At 37.8% G+C, this 27,698-nt stretch overlaps 2 protein-coding genes across 4 annotated transcripts; one reads left to right on the top strand and one right to left on the bottom strand.

The window, feature by feature from the left end:
- Window positions 1-52: 52 nt before the first annotated feature.
- LOC139977056 (nonsense-mediated mRNA decay factor SMG9-like) lies at window positions 53-27,646 on the bottom strand. Its single transcript, XM_071986058.1, has 12 exons — window positions 27,487-27,646; window positions 25,557-25,678; window positions 24,982-25,095; window positions 24,197-24,470; window positions 21,588-21,682; window positions 20,130-20,242; window positions 18,102-18,309; window positions 16,808-17,003; window positions 15,338-15,445; window positions 2,571-2,702; window positions 1,903-2,044; window positions 53-510 (listed from the first exon to the last, which is right to left on the bottom strand). Exons 2-12 carry the CDS (start codon window positions 25,656-25,658, stop codon window positions 432-434), a joined length of 1,563 nt encoding a protein of 520 aa, XP_071842159.1. The 5' UTR covers window positions 25,659-25,678; window positions 27,487-27,646; the 3' UTR covers window positions 53-431.
- Window positions 5,653-13,605, top strand: LOC139977062 (TLC domain-containing protein 5-like). Of its 3 annotated transcripts, none has more exons than XM_071986065.1 (3): window positions 5,653-6,001; window positions 7,587-7,791; window positions 12,796-13,605. In XM_071986065.1, the coding sequence occupies exons 1-3, from the start codon at window positions 5,999-6,001 to the stop codon at window positions 13,347-13,349; spliced, it is 762 nt and encodes a 253-aa protein (XP_071842166.1). In that variant the 5' UTR covers window positions 5,653-5,998; the 3' UTR covers window positions 13,350-13,605. The 3 variants fall into 3 exon arrangements, with proteins under 3 accessions (XP_071842166.1, XP_071842168.1, XP_071842167.1); XM_071986067.1 differs by lacking the exon at window positions 5,653-6,001 and adding an exon at window positions 7,230-7,371; XM_071986066.1 differs by lacking the exon at window positions 5,653-6,001 and adding an exon at window positions 7,327-7,489.
- Window positions 27,647-27,698: the final 52 nt, after the last annotated feature.

Here is a 27,698-nt window from a genome sequence, read left to right as displayed (position 1 = left end):
GACAGAAACACATTGGCACAGACAACGAACGTCTGACGAAAGTGGTTCAGTTTGACGATAACTTTGGACAAGATTTACAAAGTTTACCTGCTTAAAGTCAGACAGAACTCATTAAGCTAATTATTAGAACTACTTATGAATTGAATCTTCCAGAAGTAGATCGATCCTTTCACTGGTTTGGGTTGGGCTTCAAAACACCAAGAATTGAACATATTCCATTGAAAAGCCAACAGTGAGATCACACAATCTGTGAGCTTAATATTAAGCAAACCCATCAATCTCCAAAGCTTCTCAAACCATCCAAACATTTTCATGGAAACGCTTCTTCACCCTCCTCTGTTCTTGTTGGAAAACTCTTCTGGCCAATTCCCTGTCGAAATGGCTTCGAGTCATAAACTTTGAACAACGTCGAGTTCTTCTTGGACGCCGTCTCAGGTCAGCAAACGATTGAAATCCGACATCAGGCCCGACTTTCTCATTGTCTCCCAGGTTCTGGCTGCATAATGAAACCTGTAAGAACGAAAAGATGAAACAATTCAGAGATACAAACCAAACGTTGAAACAGCTGTACTTAATATTCTAACTTTACAAAACTGCAGTGAAATCATGCAGTATTAACTCCTGGTTCTGAAGCACAACAAAGGGAAGGACCCCATAGACCTACCCCCTAGATTAATTGCTGATACCAACACAGGATCAATACAGAGCATGGGGTCAGGGTGATAGATCACATTCATAAAAGTCCAAACAGTCTGGCCTTCCACTTGCCTAAGATTAATCATTTTTCTTGGACTGATACACTGGACTGAATGACAGCCCTGACTTATTTATGCACAGGGAAGTACTTTGAAATGAGAAGAAACCAAATCACCGATATTTGTAATGGTTGGATCAAATTTAAATGACTTTGTGCAGTTGAATCACCAGGCAGTACCCCTGACTTCAAAGAGAGCCCCCCCCCCCCTAATTCTGCCCACACACATTTACAATCAGACAGAATCCCATTGTTTTTGCCATTGTTCAAATCCACCTACTCAAACCATAAATATACCCCTTAACAATATAATTATTCTGAGGATGCAGTGATTCTTTTGAAATGACATCTGAGGACTTGGGATTCCTTTGTTCAAGTCCTCAGAATACCAAACAAGTGCACACAAACAAATACACAAATAATTTCAATGCAATGACTGTTAGATAAGCCTCAAAAAGTAAAAGATTCAAGCTATTGCGCACTGGGTCCCCGGAGGACTCCCTGGTCCAGATGCAGCAGGGATGCACAGTACACAGAGTGTGCCACCATAGATGGAACATTAATCATTACAGAATATTTGTAACTCCAGGATCCCCTCTTATCTGAATCTTGTCTCTGAGAGGGGTGGGGGGCAGCTGTCAGGCATGCTAACATTTCTAAAGTATGAGTTGACACCACATGATCGCAGGATGCATTATTTCTTCAGGCATTATAATGCCTTCCTGTATAAAGTTCAATCTGTCAAAGTCTGCTGATCAGAAATGACCTTTGGCCTCTTCCACGAGTTACCTTTACCTAAGGGGAATCTATACCCAAGGATACGGTATTGTCATTGGGAAGAAGGATGTGACTATGATAAACAGTACCACGATCACGGAGCCAACATGTTCTTTTCGTTTGCAATTGGATAACATGACACTTTCACCCAGAGGAAGAGAATAATAGGATGTACAAATGTGAGGTACAGTTAATAGCAGCTGTACGTGTGGCATGTTAGAATGGAGCATTAATAACAATGCACAAAACTGGGGGTGGGAATGGGGGGGGGGGGGGAATAGTTAACAGAGAGCAACTGTACCCTAGAGGAATATTGACTTGATGCATGAATGACTTTCAGATACGTCATCAGGATAGGTATCCGTACATACCAGTTTTTCTCGGTCAAAGATGTGTGAGTCAGTGGATAACGCGCCGCTCCAAAGATCTGGTTTCTGAAACACCTGACCAGGGTTTCCGTCCGTGGGTGACCTTTGACCTTATTAGGCAGAAGGCTGTACAAAATGGACTGACCTGCAAGTGGCAGAAAACAATCAAAGAATCGTGGAAAGAATGACAAAACATTAAAAAGGTTGTGGAATTCGCATTGATCTTTGTGACAGGGAAACAGAGTGATTACGCAAAGTAGTTTCGAAAAGCGGAAACGTTTTGCCTTCACACTAAAAGCAAAAAAATATTACCATATTACTATTTTAAAGCTCTCCTCTCAAAGTCAATATATTACTTTAAAGGCATATTTGACACAATACCTCAAGGGCAACTTTCTATCCTTTCAACTCCCCCCCCCATGCTATGATAAAACACTGGGAAGCAATCTTACAATTGTGCACTAACTGATGGTATCATGAAGGAAAATAGCCCTCCCATTCACATCTCACCATTTACCTTCCCGCATCCTACTGCCCCTTCCCAGTTGCTCCTTCCCATTCCCAACCCCTCTCCTCCCCCCTCCCAGTTTTGCTAAATTCATACTAGTCAAATTCAATACTGAACGCTCATTATACATCAAACTTGTGACATAAATCGAGATTGTACTCACCATTATTGTATATAGCAGTAATATCAGTTTCGTTGTCATGGAAATGTGGTATCAAGAAGAGGTTGACGTCGAGAGGCAGAGTTGCTGATGAGAGGCTGGGCATAATGTTGGCCCTCGCTAAGGAGGAACATCCTGATAAAAATGAGACAAAAAATGTAGTGAAGTGAAATGAAAATATAAACTTAGTCATCACCCCATGAAATAACTGCTCTGTGGCCTAGTTGCTAGCAGGTTGATGTTCCATATAGCAGTCATGAAATGTAGTACTAAGAGAAAATGAAATCAGGTATATCAGAAAGAGCTGATGACATATGTTGTGAAGTCTACAAGTAAGGAGAGGAAAGCTGCTTATGTCCTAGGGATAGCTTAAGGGGATTCCAAAGCTGGGATTACTTAGACATGTAAAGACTTGCTAATAGGATTAAAGGATAGAGCTAGAGATGAGGAGAGGGGTTTACAGCAGTTGGAATGTGGCTTTTGTGAGGTGAGGAGCCAAGGTATTAGGAGGAGACGAGAAAAGGAGAGAAGCATAAGGGAGTGTTGGAAGATAGCGAGGATAGTGTTGCAAGGAAGCAGAGGTTGTAATGGAGAATTGATGTTAGTTAATTGTGAAAGGAAGCAGTGGCTTTTTGTGGAGTCTGAAAAATAAAGGAAGAAAAGCAACGAATGACACTGTCTTGAACTTATTACCCCACACTACGTAACAACATATGAACATATTGTCCAGTACTTAAAGACATAATTTATCACATTGTCCAGGCACACTACAATATTGTCCCCAGCTTACAAAATGTGCCCAATGCAGATTGTATATATGTATCTTCCACAGCATGTTGCAGCTATTTTGAAGATGGCATGTTGGTCACGTTTAATATAGCCATTTATATGATTCAGAGGAAAGTGTCATATTGTTCGGTAACAGGGTATGTTGTCAATATGGCATTATTGCCATATCGTTGAGTGAAAATTGTCATACTCTCCAGGGCATTTTAAGTGCTGTATAGGGCATATTGCTGTATCGTCCAGTGAAATTGCCATACTGTCCAGGGCATATTAAAATGATGTATAGGGCATATTGCAATATTGTCCACATCATAATAATTACAATATCATTGCAGACGGATATTGTCCTTACTGTTACGGCAGGGCATATAAAGCCATACATTGTTTTAGGACAGCTTTGACAACCTCTCAAGTGGAAACTGCCATATATATCAATCATGGCATATAGCAATATTGTCTACTAGGCTGTATATCTTGTAGGGCATATATATATCACTATATATTCTGAAGCTCAGATATATACCATTACTACATCAATAGCATTGTTCTGTGTCTGGGACATATATTGTCATCTTTCAACCGTCACAATGTCATATTAATCAGGGAATACACTTGTCATATATTATTGTAAACCATGGTAAACTGTTGCCATATAGTCCTGGGCATATTATCATGTTGTCTAGCTAATACCATTGTTTGTTGAGAGCATTACTATAATGGCTGTCACATATATTGTATTCTTGCAAGCAAGGCGTCCCACATGTAATGTTATGGAAGCTTGTTTACTTGTATGACACCACTCTGTGGTTGTCAAGCGAAGCATGAGGACGTCATTAAATCATTGTTAACTTTATCGAGCGTGTTTTAGCCTTCGTTGTGTCAGATTGAGCACAGAAAGTGAAGATCAAAACATCACACACATACATACACGCACATACTGTATAAATACACACATACACACACACACCATCACGATTATTGCAAAGGTTTATGATGTCAGGCAACCAAAAAGGATCAGAGAGGAAAGACAGTCTACGGAAACAAAAACTGTACCACAAAAATCCTCAAATCTGTCTATGACATTATTTTATATTTAAACCAAACTGACAGTTTTTTGATATCACAACCAACTCAAGCAAATGATATCAATTACAATCACATCCCTCTCGGAAAAAGAAACTGTTTTGAAAACATATAAACTATCCAAACTGACTGCAACCCAGCTGAGGAAATATCGATTCAAGTTCCTGACATAATATAGTTGAAAACAGTGGAGGAAAAACCTAGTTCACTACATGTAGGCAAGTTATCGGACCTACAATTTCACAATTTTTATAGTTACTTGATTCAATAAAAAATTCCAAGTTCTTAAAACTTCTATTGGCTGATAAAAATATAAACATAAAAATTCCCTCCGGTATTTTCTGCATCATATATACATCAGTTACTGAAGCCTAGTTACATGTTGATGGCATGAGCAGCCCAATAAAATTTGTTGTTAATAATCAGTAATGGGATGGTTGGGAGGGGGGGGGGGGGGTGGGCTTACGTATGTACAGAGAGCATATTATTTTTTTTTTACTAACATTGTTGCCACGATACTGAAGTGTTTATCTTCTTTAAGTCTACTAACAAAGAAATGCTCCTTTTCTTTCTCTATCTCTACCTGGCAAACTGCAAAATCTACCGACTGGAATTTAGCCAGTAAATGACTCAAATTTTTGGTGGCCTGGTTATCAAAGCCATGAAAAACTTTATTCACCAGAATAATCTTAAGTTCTATACCATTCGAGTAGAAAGTTTTCATACTACGACTGCTCCAAGACGTGCATATTATTCAATCTTAAAGAACATGTTCCCAACATGCGGGCAATAGTTGATGCAAAGATCTGCTCCCAGAATCATACAAGAACAACAACATATCCATCACATTCAGACACTGCACCCTCTCTTTATTTATGCATGCCCAACCAGCTTGATCTATTTATATTGGAAACAGAATTCTGTATCATAATTGGCTGAGACTCACATCAAATATATCACACCACAAAACATGGTAACCCGGTCAGAGATATACTTGAGTATTATCAGACAATTATCAAGCAATTATCTCCACGGATAAGATCAGGGTTTTGACAGAAGAGGTCAGATTGCCACCTGTAGTATTAATGTCATCCTCTACCTCAAGGTGACCCAAGTACAACCCAATATATCCACATGATAAGTCTATTTACTTTCATTATCTTGAACCTAAATGCTACTGTTTACGGTATGTGGGGTGACACTGGTGTTAACGACAAGCACCTGATCAGTGAATAACTGATTGTTATATTGAGAATCCTGAACATTGTCATGTGTGTAGAGGCGATTTGACTCACAGAGCACAGATAGGGCATCACTTGTTTGATTGTTAAGCTAACAATAGAGTCGTGCAAACCATAGAGAGTCTTGTTAATAGTAGTAGAGTCTTGCAAACAACTGGGTCTCAAGCGACTGGGTCAATAGGAGAGTCCTTTTTCTTGACAATGTGCGTGTATGGTATGTTTATATGCAAGTGTCATTTCTAGTTGCAGTAGCGGACAGGCCGTTGATGGGAGGATATAAAGGTTGGGATATAACGAGTGAAACAAGACTACAAAGCCACAATGGTGAGAATGATTGCCTGAGTATCATTTAATTAAAAGAAATTCTCTTCTTCATATGTAATTAGAAAAATAAGATAACTTACTGAAGCTTATGACTGTAAAGTTGTAGATAATATCAAATTATATACTTCGAGGGGGGGGGGGGGTATTGGGGAAAGAAGTTAGTTCTAGATAAGTTTTATAATGCTTTTAAAAAGGAAAGATTTAATATAATTTCAAAAGATATAAAGAACTTTACTGTAATATTAAACTGATATCATAAAAATGATCATCATAAATAGCTGCAAATTTGATCATGGTAAAGTTTATGGTGAAATTAGAAACATTTGGGTCTCTCTAGAGTAATTTTAAAAATACTTTCAAAAAGAACAAAATATAAACTTGAAACAAAAAGTTCAATGTCATATTTTAACCTGTTCCCAATAACTGCAAAGCAGAAGTAAATAAGTTTGCTCTGAGCAATTATGGATAAACATAAGTATGGTACTTTGTTAAAACAGACTCAGCAAAGTTCAAAACTACAGGACGTGTCTCTCGAGAGGAATTTAATCTTTGGACATGTATGTTATATCACAATTAACAAACTAACATAAATATTTCACCAGTATCCAGTATGCAAAATATATAGTGCATTCATTTAACGTACAGGATATATTCTTAATGTTCCACTTACACACTGCTGTGCGATTCCAGGATTTTGTAAAGGTGGGAGTGTGACCCTGAGGTCTGATATTCTAAGACCTGTGAAAGTTTTGACTCAAAGTACTATACCATACCACACCATACCACACCACACCATACCACACCACACATACGATACCAATTTAAGTTGTGACCTGTAATGTAAAGACCTAAAAAACGAATCATATCATTCTCAGTCTTTCATTATGACTTAAATAAGGTCTCTCTTAATAGTGTTATAGACATTATATTGCCTTAAATTGGTTTGATACCCCTAGTGCCTATACTGTCACTCTATGATCCTTCGCTGTAAATTGTGCTATTCACTGTATATATGTTAAAATCTGTTCAATTTGGTGCACATCTGTACACAGCAGTAAATTACAGTCTGGTATTATTGTCTATTTATAGTACATACTGTATGTATACAGTGAGATGTGCAGTATATACTGTACAACCATGGAGGTATTAATACCAAAGCGGACAATAGTTATTACTATGGCAGGGTATATATGGTACTGTAGGTAGGCCTACTACAATATGTAACAATGGACATAACTTGAGCTCACCAAAGCATTGATTGGTTATAAAACTCAGTGAAGCCCTTCTTTATCTGAATGTACCACAATTTACCACCTGTTTCCTCAGGCACTTCCTACTGCTACTGTATGTAGAACAGTTACATACTGTATGTGAGTACTGTATGTCTGTAATATATATATATATACAGGTTTGAATCCCGGTGGAGGCTGGATGTTTTATCTCTCCCAGGATGCAGTGTCCCTCCTTTTAACCTTGTGAATCAATATGGTAACCATAAATGTAGCACAGATTTAACTAATCTAGAACTGGTACAGGTTTGATATAATTATTTACGATTCTTTCTTTCTCTTTCCCTCCCTAACAGGATCTGACATCCTTATCAGCAACTGAATTCTCAGCTATCACAGTAGTTTCTTTCCTCATCTCTCTGGTCATATACAATGCCCTGTGTCTTGTTTGCGATCATGTCTCCGCCTATCGAATCAACGTGGCAATAAATTCCTCCGCCCTCGTAATCATGAGCTTTATTTTCATCCGCTACTACAACCCTTCATTCTTCACAGACAGATGTAAGTAGAAAAGATCAATCTTGATATTTTTTGGACTGAGGTTCAATTTTGTTTTAGCCTTCTTTACAAAATGACAGTTTCCCAGATGGGAAGTAGGATATATATATATATATCCCATAATGGAACAACAGTGAGCGTACTGTACTGACAGTACACACAAACCCAACCATCATAGAGATAACAATGTTAAGAACAACTTCCCGAAACAGTTTTAGAACAAACTTATTTTATCTGAGAGATATCACAGATTTTAATGTTTCATTTTCACACAAGGCTGAGGACTTGATCAAGTCTAAATATGACATCATCAAGCTACATGTGCTTCATTCTTTTAATACTTTTCCTTTATATACTAAATGAGTTCTCTTTTTTATTACAATATTTATCTTCTGTATTATATGATCTTCTTTATTAATTGCAATGTTTATTTTTTGTAATGAAGATGGGGGTTTGGCAACTCTGAATCTAAACTATAGAAACCTCTCATAGAAAACATGATTTCTTCATTTTTTTTTTAATGTATATAAAGAACAGTAAACTGGCCGGGAGATTATACATAAACCAGATGAGTAAATTATTAATATTTTAATACCTTGGACTTGTTATCTTGACAAGACTGTTTACTGCTAACAGGTAAAGTAGCTATTGTTTCTAGCATTAATGACACGAAACGGTCGCCGAACTGATTATTTAGACAACATGTTGACACTTCACTGGGCGTTTAAACACCGACGACTTCAAGAGTACTCTGTATTAGTCTTCGCAAAGACCACATTATTATCAAGTTCATTGTTTGTTGTAAACCATGCCACACCACAGTACACAACCTCAATGGCCGTTGGTCGATGGTTATCTGATAACTTTGTTCAAAGACTGTAGAAAGTCAGTAAATGAGCCAATGACTAACTTATTGTGAGATTACAACGAACAGATATGATGTAAGTGGGGTCATTTGTATTTTTTTCCTGTTTTTTCAACAGTGCTGCCCCAGAATATGCAAGAGAGTCTAACAATGGCCATTTAGGGCTAATGCTTTAATAGCCATTTGAACATCTTCTTTAAAATTTCAAAAGATTTTCCTAATTCACAGAGACATTTATTAGATTTCTAGTTGTCTCCATGGAATGATCTGAATGTTCAGTTCCTCCAGGGAGGTTTGACGATATCAACTTTTAGACAAACTTTTCAACTTTTTCAACAAGCCATCGTTTGGTGTCGATACTGATCAATGTGCTTTGAGCATGATTAATTCCTTCTATCAGTTCCAAATTAAGAAGTTGAGAAGTCTACAATTCTATCAGTTTGTGAGAACTTTCATGGGAATGGTGGCAGGGAGGATATTTTTCTTTATCCTAAAAGGCATCTTAAAAGACAATGAATGACTGCAAAGATACAACTAAATATTATGTTCTTAGTACCTCAGCGCCTTAAGTTATGAGCTGCAGTTGAGTGTGGTCTACGTCCTCGTGGTAATTGGCTAAGGTAATTGACTTGTGATGTAAGGATTGCAGGTTCAAGTCCTGGCCAGACCATTCCATTGCATCTTTTGGCAATGCACTATTCTAAGGATGGCAGGTTCAAGCCCTGGCCAGACCATTACATTGCATCTTTGGGCAATGCACTATTCTAAGGATTGCAGGTTCAAGCCCTGGCCAGACCATTACATTGCATCTTTGGGTAATGCACTGATGTAAGGATTGTAGGTTCAAGCCCTGGCCAGACCATTACATCGCATCTTTGGGTAATGCACTATTCTAAGTAGGGATGCACCGGATCCAAATTTTTGGATCCGGCCGGAACCGGATTTTGCCGGATAGTACATGAAATCCGGCCGGATAAAATCCGGCCAGAACCGGATTTTTTCATAACACAAAAGAAAATCATAAATAAGAAGTAGAAGTATGAAACAAGGAGCAAATCTTAGGTGAGGTATACGCATATTATAAAGAAGGTGAAATTAAGACCCCATTTATGAGATTAAATATGACTTGAAGTGGTGTAATCTACATTCTTTAATAAAATAACTACAATAAAATTGACAAGCTTGATACAGTATATAAATTTGTTTGCTGAAAAATACTGCATACTACCTATGAAGTTTGTTTTAATGTGTAAAAGTAAGTTGGCCTGACGTTTCGATCCTAGCAGGATCTTCTTCAGAGGCTAAATGACAAGTTACAGTAACAGAGGGGACAAAAACACGCACAGAATACAGACAGGTTAATGAGCACGGTGAACACAATGAGATGGATGAAAGGGGATTATAAGTAGAAAGCAACAGGAGAAGAGGAGAGGAAGGAGATAAACTGTGGAGGGACAAAGAGAGGATTAAAGGCACAGGGTAAGGAATAAACTGGAGAGGGACAAAGACAGAAAGGTGTGAAGAAAAATGGAGGGGAAGAGAGCTGTGAGAGGAAGAGTGAAAGGGGGGGAGGGAGAAAGGGGAGAAGGAGTAGGGAACAGAGGAAAGTTAGTCATGTCCTTCCTGAATGTTCAGCCCATGAGGTTGAATGGTACGAAGGCGTTGCATCCAGAGCCTCTCTCTGCTGATACGTACTAGGTCAGGACGGCTACCTAAGGATTCAATCCCCTGTAGGGACATGTCGTTAATGGTATGGTTGGGAAGGTTAAAATGTTCTCCAACTGGGGTCTCAGTCTTCATGGTGTTGACTGTGGATCTGTGACCATAGAATCGCTTCTTGAGGGTGGTTTTGGTTTCGCCAACATACTGGATGCCGCAAACTCTACAAGAGATCAGATAGATGACATTGGTGGTAGTGCAAGTGATGTGACCCTTAGTCTTGTGTGTGAGTTGCATGCTGTGGCTGGTGATGGAATTGGATTCAACAATGTGGTGGCTGCAGACGATGCATCTCGAAGTACGATCACATTTGAAGGTACCATGCTGAATGGGTGTGGGGTTAGAAGTTAGAGGTGGAACAGCAGCACGTACAAGAAGGTCTCGTAGGTTGCGTGGTCGTCTGTAGGCGATGATGGGTTTTTCAGGGACGGCTCGTTGGAGTCTATCTGAAGTGAGGAGAATGTTGTGGTTGTTAGAGGTGATTTTCTGAAGGGGAGGAAAGTTTGTTTTAAAACGGGAAGCTACATTTCACAAATCTCATACTTTATACTGAATAAAAAGATTATTTAATTGTTGTAGTAACACTACTATCAGGATTTAGAATTGTCTTTTATTATTCATTATTTGGTAACAAATTTTTACACTGCAATATTATCTGTAAAAAAAAAAAAGCATTGTATCTTTCCAGAAGTGGAAGAAACTTCTTATCTATCTTTTATCTATCCTTTAAAATGGAATTGAATGTTCATTAGAACACTTAATGATTTAGGTTTTTCATGAACTTTTAGGAACTTTCATGGTGACAAGAGATATCTCTTTCTGTGAGAAAATTAGATACTGTTTTGTCTGTGACTGGCACCCCATTTGGTGGAAACTCTTCTAGTTCATTGCTTCATTTATTTATAAAAGTGCCAAGATTACAATATGCATATTGCCATGAGCACAAACAATGAGTAACAATTGTCAGCTTTCTAGACAGGAAATGGACTGTAGTGGTCCACAAAAAGATCCATTGTTTTGAATTCTTAAGGTCCTAATGCACATGTTTGGATTTTGAACATTTCATTTCATGCAAGTGTTTCTCTCTGACCATATAAGAGATTGTTTCACACATAAAAATTCAGAGAAAACATGAATGCCAACAATAATGGGAAAGTAAAGATTCAATGGAACAGTATTTTGACTGATAAGTATATGAGTGGTCTATTTTAACTGCACAATATTAAACTGATGAAGGCTGCAAGAAATGATTTCACTGCAAACTGTATTTGTTGTATATATAGAGCTCTTCATATTATTACAGTAGTTGTATTATTTTGGTTGATCTTTAGAAACAGTGGGTCAGACCAGTGAGAAAATTAATTAAACATGTATGTTAACCTAAGTTTTCCTTACTTTGAATGTTTTTATTAATTTTTGGAAATAGTTTACATTGATTTAAGTTAATACCAACACCTTTTCAAGGAATAATGCAGTGCAGATTTTGAAAAAGATCCGGCCAGATTTTGAAAAATATCCGGCCGGAACCGGATAATTTCTCACTATCCGGCCGGATAGTCCGGCCGGACCGGATATCCGGTGCATCCCTAATTCTAAGGATTGCAGGTTCAAGCCCTGGCCAGACCATTACATTGCATCTGTGGGTAATGCACTGATGTAAGGATTGCAGGTTCAAGCCCTGGCCAGACCATGACATTTCATCTTTGGGCAATGCACTAATCTAAGGATTGCAGGTTCAAGCCCTGGCCAGACCATTCCATTGCATCTTTGGGCAAAGCACTATTCTAAGGATTGCAGGTTCAAGCCCTGGCCAGACCATTACATTGCATCTTTGGGTAATGTACTGATGTAAGGATTGCAGGTTCAAGCCCTGGCCAGACCATTACATTGCATCTTTGGGCAATGCACTAATCTAAGGATTGCAGGTTCAAGCCCTGGCCAGACCATTATATTGCATCTTTGGGTAATGCACTGATGTAAGGATTGCAGATTCAAGCCCTGGCCAGACCATTGCATTGCATCTTTGGGCAATGCATTTTACTCTCCATTGCCTCTCTTTACCCAGGTGTATATATAAATTGGGACCTGCAAGGTAACTTGTAAATGTGGAGGTGTGGGCTGGTTTGTGTCCTGTACTCTTAAAGTACTGTATGTGAATTCCCCTGGGGGGACACGCGATGTGGCACACTGTCCGACCCCAGAAGGAACTGTCTGAATTGTTGACACTTGGGGTGTGTGGGTGCGTCAGGCCACCAATGACTGACCAGGCATTGTAAAACATTGTACAAGTCATGTGAGAAGGCCTTGCCTTGATACCAGAAGTCCTGTAAACCTTTACTTAACTAAACATTAACTAAACTGTGTATAACTGTATCATCATTAACCACCGTCGTGACCGCACTTCAATATTTTTTGCTCCGCAGCCGGACCCAATACCGTCCATGAGAACATAACAGTCTGTGCCTGCTTGGGGTACTACACCTTCGACACACTGTACTACATCTGGCACTGGGCCAAGACCAGCAAGGTCATGCTCCTCCACCATGTTGTGACCTGGTACGGACTCGCGACCTGCCTCTACCTCCAGGTCTCCGGGACCGAGATCTCAATCATCATCTGCGGAACTGAGATGACCACGCCCTTTCTGATAGCGCAGCGTTTCTTACCAAAGGAAGGGAAGATGAGAAGGACCGTATGTTTCTCAATCTATGTTATCGGGACGGCCCTCTTCGTTGCCTGTCGTTTGATCGTAGGGACATATCTCATGAATGTTTATCTCCCAGATCAGAAAGCGCCGGTAATTTTTAGACTTCTGGGATTTTCGCTCTACGTCTTGGGCTTTCCGTTCTTCGTCTCCATCGTTAGATTTGGCGTCAAGAATTTCCGGTCGGAGGAGCGAGAGAGACGGGACGTAAATAAGAAGCACGTGGCCAACAACAATCACATCAGTAACAATGGATTTGTTAAGATTGATTGAACTTGCAAGACGAAAGAAAACCTAAAACTAAAATCATGCACGAGGCTTCTACTTTTAACAGACAGGGTCACTTTTCTCTTTCTATCATTTTTTTTCTCTTTCAAAATGCCAAATTACATCAAGATTGACCAAAAAAAATGCTTTATGTCTAACAGCAACATCTGCAGAAAAAGAATTCTTTCCAAAGATTGGAAGGAAAAGACATTCATGACTGAAACAGTCTACATTGGTGGTTATTCTATTCCACAATGAAACGTATCAAAAAAGCAAAATAATTTCTTTCTTTTGAACAGGAACTGAACAAAGTGTCTTGTCAAACATGGTCTATATAGTTTCACATCCATCAGAAGTCACACCTATGCCTGGTTTATACTGCACACATTGTAAGATTACACAACTGCAATGATTTGACTAATCAGGTCGCTAGGGCAACTGGTTGCTATGGTGATAGATAGTAGACTGCACTTTGATAGTATGACCCCTGTATCATTCTGTGACATTCTCCTCTGCATTGACACTTTGTATTGAGCAACTGATTTTAACAAGAAACTGAAGAAAAGAACTTGTGTAACAAACTTTAAAATAGTAAAGGTATTTGGGAGGGCAGGCATCAATTCAAAAGACAAGTCAAGTATAGACACATTAACAAATTTAGTTGTCTGAGCTCATGTGTTATTACCGATCCTGATCCTTACTCTTTGCAGGGAGTTGCTAGTCAGAAGCAACAGTACCTAACTCTGTCAAACAGTGCAAAATTTGAGGATCAAAGTAATCCTTCACATTGTCCAAGGGACAATGTCTGAGTGACAAGCAGATAAAGAGAGGCAAAGCTTTCCACCTAAGCTTCTATAATACATACATATTACTTCACAGAGAACCATTGCAGTTGCCAGGGGATAATACCAACCAAAAGAAGCTTTTTGTAGGGTTGAAATGGAAAGGGAAAGTACACACCTTCATCCCCCTTGTTGTGTTTCTATGTTGGTTTTATTTTCTGATCTTTTATGTTTGTCTTGTTAAGTTTCGATTTTGTAGTATTTCTAGTTTGCTCTTATTGTTTATAGTTTTCGTTTATACTTTTTATTGCCTTCTCTATTTAATTTCATTGTTATTTTCTTTTAATATGTTTAGAAGTTTCCTTTCTTTGTACAAGTACCTGGAGCTTACTTTTAAAATAAGTGCTGTATAAATGTAATTTAATAATAATAATAACAACAATACAGGTAACAAGAGCAGCTGATAATTGTGGGAAAAAAACATATTAATAATAATAATAAGGGTAGTACACAAAATGTTTTTTTTTACTTGTAATATGATGCAGCTGAGATATTATGTAATAAGAGCAGCTGATACTTTTAGCAGAAAAAATAATATTAATCATATTAATAATAATAGTAAGGGTAGTAAACAAGATGTTTCTGTCAGTGATATGATGCAATAGGAGTTTGTGGTTAGGACTAAATATAACTTTACAAATCAGTACAAAAACCATGACTGTTGGCACAATGGTAGAAAGTCATACCCATAGATGATTTTCCTGAAAGGATACATATATGCTGGTGGCAGATATTGTAAAACTTCTAATATCAGTGTTAAAAACCTAATTATGTATCCACAAATTATTTTGGTGTCATACTTTCTGCCATTATGGGGGAGGCGGGGGGTTGGGAAGAGGAGGATGGGGGAGGTACAATAATCCATTTTCTTTAATATTCTATGTCAAATGTTATTTTCTATGTTTCTATCATATATTCAACAAAAATTACCAAAATAAGAAAATGATTCTTGCATTTCTCATATGTGGAACAGTGTGTAACCACATCCAAGAATTAGAGACTTTCCCAGCATTTTTCAACACATCTTGTGATGTCCAAGTAACAAAAACTTACTCAATTCTGTCCATGTTTCCTAGGGAGGAGGGAAAAGTTATACATTTGAAGGAAAAAAAAAACACACCCAGCTTGTATTAACCAGTTTAAAATTCCTACCTTGGAACTTCAGCTGACTGTTCTTGAAGACTGAGGCGATGGACTTTTCCGCTTCATTCACGACAGTTGGGTGAAAATCAGATGGAGTGGATTTATTGATCACAAAAGCTGGAATAATAAATCAAACCAACGATTCATAAGATATGATATTAACCAAAGACTAAACAGGCAGAACTTAAGATTTCATACTTTGACAGAAAAGGAGAATTGCAGTGAAATGTTTATATAATGGTAATATATTCATTTATAGAGCACAACAATATGCAAATGCATTTCTACGCGCTTTACAACAATATAACCCCTGTCAACGATAACCTGTCAAACACATGGCAGCGGCTAAACAGCGCCCAGCAGACAGTTTTATCTCACAGGTCCCCATTTATACACCTGGGTGAAGAGAGGCAATGGAGATAAAGTGCCTTGCCTAAGGACACAATTTAATGATCTGACCAGGACTCAAACCTGTAATCTTTAGATCACAAGTCCACTGCCTTAACCACAATGCTCTCTATCAAAGACTTAAAACCATGACATATTTTCAAGCGAGAAAAACTGTTCACTAAACTGCTCAGCCTCTGAGAAAGATCCATGGAAACGTCAGGCCCTCTAACTTTAATATATTAACCATGATATATTATATCACTTTTGTCAAATGGTTTCTTTCTCTTGCTCTGACTTAATTTGTTTTTCTCCTTTTATTGGGGGTATTATCTGAATGCCTTTTCTATTACGATACTTCTCGATGGGTATCCCATTTGCATTCTATTTTCCTAAACTGTATAAAACATCCCTCGGTATGGTAGGATTTATCTTTTTCAGTAGATTACCGATGCATACATATCACTTATTCAATGTAAAGGTTCAAGGTGCCAAAAAATTGTTCACTTACAAAGTAAGTTGAAATAAAACAAAACTGTTAGCAAACTGCTTATCCACTAAAGAGCCTGTGTTAGAGAATTTGTAAAAGTACTGTAAGAGGGGCCTGATGTTTCAATCGTAACAGGATCTTCTTCAGAGGCTGAATGACAAGTTACAGTAACAGAAGGGACAAAAGCACGCACAAAATACAGAAAGGTTAATGAGCATGGTGAACACAAAAGAGAAAGAGGATTAGAAGACAAGGGATGGAGAGAAGAAAGAAACTAACAGGGGGAAGAGGAGAGGTAGGAGATTAACCATAGAGGGACAACGAGAGGATTAAGGAAAGAGGGTAGGGAGTAAAACTAGAGAAGGACAAAGACAGGAAATTTTGGAAGGAAAAAAAAGGGTGGAAGAGAGCTAGGAGAAGAAGGGTGACAGAAGGGGCTAAAAAATTAGGAAAAAAAGTTAAGTTAGCGACAGTTTGCAGAAAAACTACCATGTATTAAAACCAAGTGAACATTTTTAATGTTTAAATTGGAACCTTAACGTTTTCCAGTTTTGATATTGCTATCACTGTGAGTCTCACGTGCGATAGTCGTACACACCCACCTATACAGGGTGAATAATCTTCTTTATCTTTACTGGCTTCAACGTCCTGGGACTGACTTGGGGGTGGAGATGGGGTGGGGGGTTTCAGCATTTCCGCCCTCTTCAAGAACTCCATCAGACTCAGATCGGGAAACCAATCAACGACGACCAACACCACATGACACACGGTCATCAAGAAGGACACCAGCTGGAGAGACTGTCATCAAAGAAGAGTTGAAAACACCGTAACTTATTAAGATGAAAGAACACCTTGATTGATTTGTGACATGAAAGCACCAATATTATTAAGATGAAAGAACACCTTGATTGATTTGTGATAACAAACCTGCATTTGCTAAAGATATGAGTCTTGTCAAGGTACTTTTTCTTTCATAATTACATAAAATCTTATTGTTAAATTGTATCTAAGATTATCAAAAAAAAAACATTTTGTAGCAGAGCAGGTTACATTTTAGGACATCTTGGACATCACCACTACTTTGTGAAATTACAATTTAAACAACAAGTCATCCATCCCACCAAAGCTATCACCATCAAAATCCACTCCTGACGACTTGACAAGTACTGGTGCCATGTACCTGCTCCAATCCCCTCCCCCCTCTCCCACACCCCCTTGCTTCCTTCCAAACAAACTTTGTGTCATTTCATTCTACCAATTACTCTAATTACCTATTACCAAGTCCTACATGTTATCAAAACATTCCATACCCCTCTCATACCCCTCCCCATTATTCCTCACCTTAGGGCACTCGGTTCACCTCCTCCCTATGCCCTCCCCATTAAATCATTAACCTACCTGCATGTCAGAACAACATTCCATACTCCTCTCTTAACCCTCCCCCTCCCCCCTCCCTGGTGATTCCTCACCTTGGGGCTTTCTGTCCACCTCCTCCCCTTCCCTCCCCATTAAATCTTTATCCAACCTACATGTCAGCACAACATTTCATACTCCTCTCTTACCCCTCCCCCCCCCCTGGTGATTCCTCACTTTGGGGCTTTCAGTCCACCTCCTCCCCTTTCCCTCCCCATTAAATCTTTATCCAACCTACATGTCTGCACAACATTTCTTTTTCCTCTTGTACCCCTTCCCCCTGGCCCCCTGGTGATTCCTTACCTTAGGACTTTCAGTCCACCTCCTCCCCATGCCCTCCCCATTGAATATTTAACATACCTACATGTCAGCACAACATACCATACTCCTCTTGTACCCCTCCCCACCCCCCTTGGTGATTCCTCACCTTGGGGCAATCAGTCCACCTCCTCCCATTTCCCTCCCATTAAATCTTTATCCTACCTGCATTTCAGCGTAATTCTCAGCAGATGTGTACTCTGGTTGAAGGTTCTTTTCGTGCGACAGTAGATCATCAAGGACCGACGAGCTGAGTATTGGCTGAGTGTCCAGAAGAATGACCCTCTCTTTGGTCACAAAAAAGTCAACCCCAAGAGTCTGGTGACTGGCTTTGAGGATGGTCTCACGTGTTTCCGGCTTGAAGATGTACGAGCTGCCGATGAGGAAAAGAAGGTTATTTGAGACGTCTAAATGCCAGACATACAGGCTTTGGACTTCTCAAACTGACGAGTACCAGTTAAGTTAATATATCTGTGAACAAGACAGTGAAGGCGTGTCCATTTGTCCATAACAATTGGATATAAGACGGAAAATACTAGCAAAAGAGATCGACATATGGACAACTATTTTCTCTCCCTCTCTCTCTCTCCACTTCTCTTTCTCTTGGCATTGGGGGGCGGGGGGACAATGTCATTTGAAATACATTTTTAATTCAATTGTCTGACTTTGACATAAATTATCCAAAGAAAAGTCAACAATGTTGATGAAGTCATACAGCTGTACTGGATACTTCGAAAACCCCATTTAACCTAGCATGACTATAATTGTGACATGCTTGGACATTGCACCATCGTGGCAAGTGTTGTCTACTTATGTCTTTGCAATGCACATACACTTTGCGTGACTACAATGAGACATGTTTGGACATTACATCAAAGTCACACATGTTGTCTAGTTCATGTATTCGAATGCACATACAATTTGGACATGACTTAATCGTACCAAATTAACGTATGACACTAAAGTCCACAAAGGTTGACTGAATAACGTCTTTCAAATAATGTATGCATCAAACATGACTTCATGACGACCTCATTAAACAAACCTATAGAAAGGAGTAAAGTCAACACATACACACACAACGGACCTTCTTTGAAATCTTACCATTTATTACAATGTCAATTTGTTTTACTTTAATGTTCCAGTTATCTAATTAATATTTCCATATTACAAACACTGGCTGATTAACAACAAAGGCTTTGATCTTCTTTTCCTCAAAACCAACATAAAACCAAAATATAATGGGCAACATACATTAGTCTAAAGGAATGCCTGTTATACATGGACTTGGAACTTTGAATGTCCTGTAAATGTCACAGCCAGAAAAGAAACCCTCCTTGGCAGTCACACTTGCACTTAACTTCTGTAGTAGTTTCACATCAGCCATGAATACTGGAGACAGGGAAGCGGGCAGCTCTTTGATATATCAGATAACAAAAAATGTGCCCAGAATGTCAAAATCATGGTTAAGTTGCAACATTAATGAAAGTCTGAATGTTAGCAGGACTCTTCCAAGTTTCAAATGGCAATTAATGACTTTCAAGAAGGAGTATTCTGCTAGTCATTATGATGTCACCTATTTCAATCTTTCAGAATGGGAAAGATATGACATTTCAGCTTCTTTATTGTATAAAATGAAATACGCACAACTTTTATTGTTATTGATGTCCGTTTCCAGTGGTGAGATATTATCAAATAAAATTTGTCTAATTTGATCACTTACATATATTTTTAGCAAATGGCTTGACTTGTGAAATTCTAGCCCTGAACCCCCCCCCCCCCCCACACCCCTTTTTTTTCTTTTTTTCTTTCCTTCTTTTCTTTTCGGTCTTTTTCTTTTCTTTTTTTCCTTTTTTTTCTTTTTTTTTTCTTTTTTTTTTCCTTTTTTTTTCTCTTTTTTCATTTTGTTTTTTTTCTTTTTCTTTCTTTTTTCCTTTTTTCTTCCCTTTTTTTTCTTTTTTTCCCTTTCTGTTTCTTTTTTTTTTCTTCATTTTTTCCTCTTTTTTTAATTTTTCCCTTTTTTTTTCTCTTTTTTCATTTTTTATCTTTTTGTTTCTTTTTGTTTCAGTTTGTTTTTTTTCTTTTTCTTTTTTCCTTTTTTATTCCCTCTTTTTTATCCCTTTTTGTTTCTTCATTTCTTCCTTTTTTTCCTTTTTTTTGTGTCCTCTATTTAAACCGGTTGCTATACTGTACCTTTTGTTGTCACTGATGTCATTTCCAGCAAGAAATGACATCACGGTTGATTTTCCACTTCCCTGCATGCCAAGAACTCCAACAACCAAGTAGTCGGTAAGGTCCAGTAACATCTACCGGACATAACCAGTTGAAATGTTTTAGTTTTGTAAATTGTTACATTTTTTCTTAACATGTTCTATCATTAATTTAAAAATTTAAAACATGTTCCATAATTTAAAAATGATTCCAATTCGATTCTATTAGAGCTACATTTTCGAACTGCATTTGTTAACATCTGGCAATAATATTATTTCACATAAAATGGAAAGATAATGGTAAAATAAATATATATATAATCAATCACTTGAATCAACCAAACTTGCACCATGAATAATGACCATAACCTTCAAACGAAGCTTGCTTTTCAATTTTCAAAGTCAATTCTTCATCACATTGATTGTTATTTTTTGAAATTTACGATTTCATTACTGTACTAGAGAATTGTAGAACAAGGAAAACAAGATGAGTTTAAGTACGTACAAGTAGAATTCCCCTTGTAATTGGTACAAGTAAAAGTACAAGGCTATATAAGCATAACTAAGAGTACAAGTAGAATTTCCCTTGTAATTGGTATGGTTAAAAGTACAAGGCTATAAGCATAACAACAAGTACAAGAAGAATTTCTCTTGTAAATGGTACAGTTAAAAGTACAAGACTATAAGCATAACAACGAGTACAAGAAGAATTTCCCTTGTAAATGGTATGGTTAAAAGTACAAGACTATAAGCATAACTACAGTAAGAGTACAAGTAGAATTCCCCTTTTAATTGGTATGGATAAAAGTACAAGACTATCAGCATAACTAAGAGTACAAGTAGAATTCCCATTTTCATTGGTATGGTTAAAAGTACAAGACTATAAGCATAACTACGGTAAGAGTACAAGTAGAATTCCCCTTTTAATTGGTATGGTTAAAAGTACAAGACTATCAGCATAACTAAGAGTACAAGTAGAATTCCCATTTTCATTGGTATGGTTAAAAGTACAAGACTATAAGCAAAACTACCAGTACAAGTAGATTTTCCCTTGTAATTGGTATGGTTAAAAGTACTAGGCTATTTGCGTTCTACGAGTACAAGTAGAATTTCCTTTGTAATTGGTACAAGTAAGAGGACACGGCTATGAGCATGAGTTCGAGTATGTAATTTTGCACTGAGTCCTACAATACTATTAAAAGTAGCAGGAGTGCAGCATATATATACTGGTAAAAATCAACAAGAACAAGTATGAGTAAATGTAACGATGCTAGGATACAAGTACAAGAATGAACTCACTAAATGTCTGCCATTTTCCATAATTACACACATGCTGTGATAAATATTTCTCTCAAACCAACATGAAGCAAGGTTGAGCTATTACTTGATCAAGAACGATAAAGTAGCAACAGTAAAACATCGTCATTGGTAGCAGATTTACCTCAATACCGTTTTCACACCAGGAACCGCTTTCGTCTACGAGCGTAATGGAATGTGTCATCTCTGCGGGAACAGACAGCCTCTTATGGACAGGAACTACAGAAACAAGCAGATAAGTGATAAAGCTACGCTATTGGCTGTTTGGTCGGCAACGACTGGGTACTCTTGACTTTTTCTGAGAAAATCATTTAAACTCTGACATCATGAAAACCAAGAGTGTGAGATATCACAATTGTATATTCTGAAGACAGATAGTGGAGACCTCAGAGAGGGTCGTTGGGGGCGCAGTGGAAGAAGGTAATTACGAGTTCTTAGGATTGGGTAGATCGGGGCACTTGCCAACTACCACGAGTCCATCAGGTTGGGAAGATTCAAGACATTTTAACACAATGACCAAAATTACACAGCATAGATATTGAAAACTTGGTGGCAACACTCAACTTATCCTGGTAACATCCCTGAGAGTGACAACATTCATACTTTAGTGTCAATATTCCTCATGTGCAGATACTGAGTATATTACAGATTTGAACGAAACATGACTTGACTGATAATTGCAAAAGTCAGAAACATGTAACAGGTTGCTTATATACTAAATAATTAGCAACTTAAACTTACTGTTAGGTTTTCTAAACGAGTGAGCACTTACTCATTGTGCTAACACAATAGAATTATTTTCAGACACTCAACAGGATCAAATTGATAGAGAGGCACAGGTACAGGACAAGAGGTGCAAGATAAATCTGACCAGACTTGTGGATATTCCTACACATGTCCTATAGTGGTTGTTCCTAAACTATTTCACCAAGTCAAAGGACCTACAGGGCAAACTATCCCCTCCTACTGAAACTTCCAAAAGGTAAACATCTTTGTAAGGAAATTGTCCCAATTCTGTACTGTAAGAATAGCAATTAATGTCTTGAGCTTGAGTAATGACCATACAAATATTCATGGTCAAGTAATTCACAGATATCTTTGAAAAAAATATTGAAGCGACGAATAAACAAATACTGGACGAATAGTGAACTAATAAGAGTGCTGACAGAGAACCAGCAACATACACAATCATGAAGCTAGGATGCACCTTAGGTGAAAATCATTGTGACTGGAGTAATCTTTGTACGGTGGCAGTGAGCATAAGCCATGCAGGAAGCAACATAGATATTAAGATTCGAAAGTGATCTAAGCATTGGCACCAAAACGTCATTCAAAAAGATTGCTTACCACAAAATGTCTTTAGGGGGCAAAAAGAGAGTGATGGGAGGGGGGCAATAATCAATGATGGGGATGGGAGTATGAGTATTAAAGGGGAAGAACAATGGGGTGTATGGGGAAGAACAAGGAATAGAGGAGTTTTGTCCTCCTGAAGGTATGAAATCTCATATACAGCTCTGCATTTTGCATTGGAATGTTCTTCTTTGAGGGAATAGGCTGCCTGATCTTGAATGATAACTATCCAGCTAATAAAGATATCAATAAAAATAAGAAATTATTTTGCTTAGAACTTGTAATTAGTCAGATATAAGCCTTCAAGTCCAACACAGGAAATTTTTTCCATCATGCAAGTTCCAAGTAAAGATCTCAGGCACTCTCTTTTTCCTTTTACCAATCAAGCATGTATAAGGTAATTAAAGGTATTTTGTGAAGCCAATGCAAACCGTAGCTTAAATTACTCTATAAAGGAACTTTCTCTTTCAGTTTAACAGGTCGAACAGCATGCAATTTGCAACATCAAAAGAGGCTTAAAAGATTTTTGTGTGGATTTGAAAAGACTGCTGCAGCAAGCGACAACAAGCTCCAGTTAGATCAACCAGGGCAGTTATTATGGCTCCCTGGATCAACAGAACACTCTCAGTTTCACGTGTCAATCAACCTGAAATGAGGATTTAAACTCTTACGACAAGAAGCAAGACCACAAATGAACCTATGAAGATCTATTTGATACCAACTAGAAATACTCCCTTTGCTCCTCATAGGCAACAAACAACTATTTGGTTTACCTTTCCCTGATGAAAGCATGATAGGATAAAAATGTTCAAAAACCAAAATCTCTGTATTAAAAGAAGTTAAAAACAAAATGTTTGAAAAAATTGATGGAAAATTTCATTTTTTTCAGGAATGTTCAGAAATAAACAGCATTAAGAAAGGATGGTACCCAGATGACTGTAGCATTGAGGTATATCTATCATATGATATCATGTTATATCGTATTACCCCTCTTTATTTAACTTAGAGGATGACATAATACAAAACAAAAAAACAGGGATTAGGATAATTAGTATAAATGAAAAGCTAGTATCAGAGACTTAAATTTCTGACATTTCCACATATTACAAGAACTTATACTGAACGTAGTGTAAATTGGCATCATTGTATTTTATATTTATCCATGTTTCAATTGGCATCATTACTATAAATCAATATTTAATTTGGTTTGTATTCCCAAATTAAACAAGGAACTACTTTGCTGAAAAGACATTTCCTTGTGTGGTCTTTACATTATATTGATTTGATCGGATCCGGGACCATTCAACATCACCAACAAATTTTTGGAAAAACTTTGAATCTTATTTGCAAGGAAACAACCGGTATTTTTTTTTAAAAACTCACCTTCGATTGCTAATGGGCGTGGCGAGTGAGTTGGAGTGGCGTTCTTGGCTCTTATGTCTTCTTTCACATTCACCCTGAGAGGTGGACCGAGCTTGTTGCTAGCTATGGTGATGGTACCAGGAGCAGAAGGACGTTGCGACATCAAGCTCTCCGGCGTAGAAATCTCATTTGTCTTCGTATCATCGGTAGCTCTGGTTTTGATCTTGAAAGGTGTGTCCACAGGAGGCTTGGATCGATATTCCTCTGGGTTAGGGGAATCAAGGAGGACTTTGGGCTAGGGTAAGCAAGAGATTCAATGTATCAGAAGAAAGTACAAACAACAACAACAACAAATGCCAGCAAACAATTCATAAAGAATGTTTAGACTTTCTTACAACTATTCATCCATGAGGCTTACAATGTTCACCAAGTTAAAAATATGTGAAAATGCTAGTACTGTAGCAATTTTGTTCATGTCTTTAGTCTCTGAAGATTGTAGGGCTAAATGATAACACACAATCACTTACCTAACATATTCTCTAATTATCTGTTCTTCAAACTTCTGAAAACAACATTTATTGTGATTCATTTTCAAAGCCCTTTGGCATGCTTGCCTAACAGTGTACCCAATTTATACGATAAGATGCTAACAAAATTTAAAATTAATTTCAAAATAATGAGTGACAACATATGATACCCCTTCAATCATTTACAAATTTGACAAACAACAGATCTAACTTAAGAAGGAAAAGACAATTTAAGGAGGAAAAATACCATTATCTGTTGCCTATGAGAAAAAAGCCTACCTTCTCTACAGCTTGATTTTTCTGAAGTATTTTGGGTGGTTTATTTAAAATAGCAGGAGAACCTCGATCAAACGTTTCTGTTGGATCCCGCTCACGAGATGTGCCCTCTGTAGGCTGTAAATGATACAAGATAGTCAGAATATCATAAACATTTTGAAAGAAATAATTGCAAAAATTTTCTTTATGGAATAACAAGGTGAAGAATTTACCACAAACCCCATTGTACCAAAGTTTGTTATAGTCACAAAACAGCATTTGATCACTTCTATAATATACCTCGTTGTTAGTAAATTGCCACCAATATGATAGACTAGAGTACAATGTTGTCACATACCAAATGAACACTTGGAAAGGTAACCTAGCTATATTTTAGGCATGGGAGATGGAGGGGGGTGGGGGCAATAATGGTATATGAAAATCCTGCATCCAAATTGTATTGCTTTGTGTCGCTTTATGAAAACTAACTAATTTTGCTAGATATATCACTTTAGTAATAACATACTGCTTGTATGTACATGTATTATAATGTACAGTATGTATATTTTTTTAATGAATAAGAAAAGCAATTAGTTCACCTTTGTTCTTCCTCTTGGAGCCTTCCTTCTTCTCCGTCCGCCTCCCCTATCTGACCCAGAGCCGGGTCCACCTAACCCAACTCCGATGGGCTTGCTTGCCATCCTTGGTTGTCACTCTGCCTCTAGAGAGGAATGAAACACATTCCAAGTCAAGCAATACTTTGAGGTAAACGATCAGCCAGCAAGGGTTACATGTATTTCGTAATGATCAGTCCTAGGACTAATTGAACTTTATACACTGGTTGTAACAAATAAATTAAGAGTCCAGTCACGGGGGGTTGTATTTGTCACTACGTTGAAGTGTATTTGTTGCCAAACATCAACAGAGTCTTACCAAGATAAAAGAACGAGTCTTGTCTAGATACAAACTGTAAGTAATACCAAGATAGCAGAACTTGTCTTGCCTTTATAAACTCTAAGTAATAACTGCCTTCAAATCCGTTCCAAACCCTATTTAAAGAAAACATGCGCAACATGCACCATTCAAACAAATCACACATCCCAAGCAACACGTACAACTGACACACGCATAATTTATAAACATTTTTAACGTCCTGAATATCGCTCAATCATGCAGATGAGTGAATAAAGCTCAATCCTGCTAAGCTGAGGAAAAAACACTCAATCCTGCCACTAAGTGAATAAAGCTTAATCCTGCCGCTGAGTGAATAACACACAATCTTGCCGCTGAGTGAATAAAGCTCATGTGTATTTCGGGTGTAGTCCAATCACCAATACTTTTATCCTGAGTGAACAACAGGATGCATTCCAAATTTCTCATATTTATCCAGCATCAGGATCAATTCAAGGATCAATCAATCAGGATCATCAGGTACAATTTAGTAAGGGTACTACACCTTATTCATCTGACTGCCAAATGAACAACATGGTGTTCATTTCCTATGGGATGAAATATCATGTCAAAAGCCACATGTTCTGTGTCTAGGTAAAATGTAAACAGTACAGGAAAAAATCCCAACCTGTTATATGTGCATTCCAATTAAGAGCTTAAGTTGAGAGAAATGTTGATTGACACATATTGCCCTTTAAAGTTACATGGGTTGATTCTCATTTACGTAATATTTTGATTGTGGATTTGGTTGATCTTACTGTATATTCTCTCTAGTGTTGTGTTGGATACTTTGGATAGAACATTGTGTAATCTGAATGCCAAGATTTGTGTTGAAACCCCAGTGCTTAGCACTTCATCAACAAATGTGGAAATTATGTTCCTCTACACCTTCTAAACTTCACACTCCGAATAACTGCTGGGCATACTTCTTTAGTCTGCCTGGCAAATACCCACACAATTAAGATAATGATAGGTCTAACGTTAAGGATAACAATTTCAATTCGGTGATACTGAAGCCTTAAGTATGTTAAGTATGTTGTGCAGCCAGACTGGTGAAATTTACTTTAACCTGTGACAAAGACTGCTATGTACATAAAGGTAAATGGCCTGACTGGTCTGTTTACATATCATATTAATAGAACTCAAAACTGAGGCTTTAAGAAATGGGTTTTGGAACAAATTGATAAATCATCGTATTAAACAAGAAGTGGCATTGATGTGAAAAAAAAGTTCAATATCGGTTTGCAGTTATCAGCAATGAGGCTAAATTTTACCAATAACGATATGCCCCGATATTGCAAATATCGGGCGATACCTATATCGCAACAGTTATTGGCGCAACACTACTAATGACATACTATAGTATAGCCTACCGGAGCCTCCTATAAGCTAACCCACAATCCCAATATTTCGTGAAACTACTACTACGCACTGTTATATGAAAGTAGTAGTGCTAGTGGTAGGCCTAGCTGACCTTGGGTGATATTAAACTCAATAAACACTAACGCTAGCCTACATTGGATTTAATCTGTCTAAATGTAAAGATAAAATAATTTGTGATGGCGAGGGGAGACTTACTTTGATCATGGAACACGATACACTTGCATAGTTTACACAGGAATTTATGTCAATAATTGTCTGTCCGGGTTCCTCCTGCTGTGATAGGATGTACAGTCGTGTGTAGGTATAGAATAAAATTGTAGGCTATTACTATAACGTTAAGCTAACTACAATGATAGCAATCATAGTTGCATGCTACACGCCGCACATTAGCGGCACTTTTTGAATTT

This window comes from Apostichopus japonicus, chromosome 12 (genome assembly GCF_037975245.1).
Source record: "Apostichopus japonicus isolate 1M-3 chromosome 12, ASM3797524v1, whole genome shotgun sequence".
Lineage (NCBI taxonomy): Eukaryota > Metazoa > Echinodermata > Holothuroidea > Aspidochirotida > Stichopodidae > Apostichopus > Apostichopus japonicus.
The sequence above is the reverse complement of the archived record's forward strand: the minus strand, read 5'-3'. Positions and strand labels throughout refer to the sequence as shown.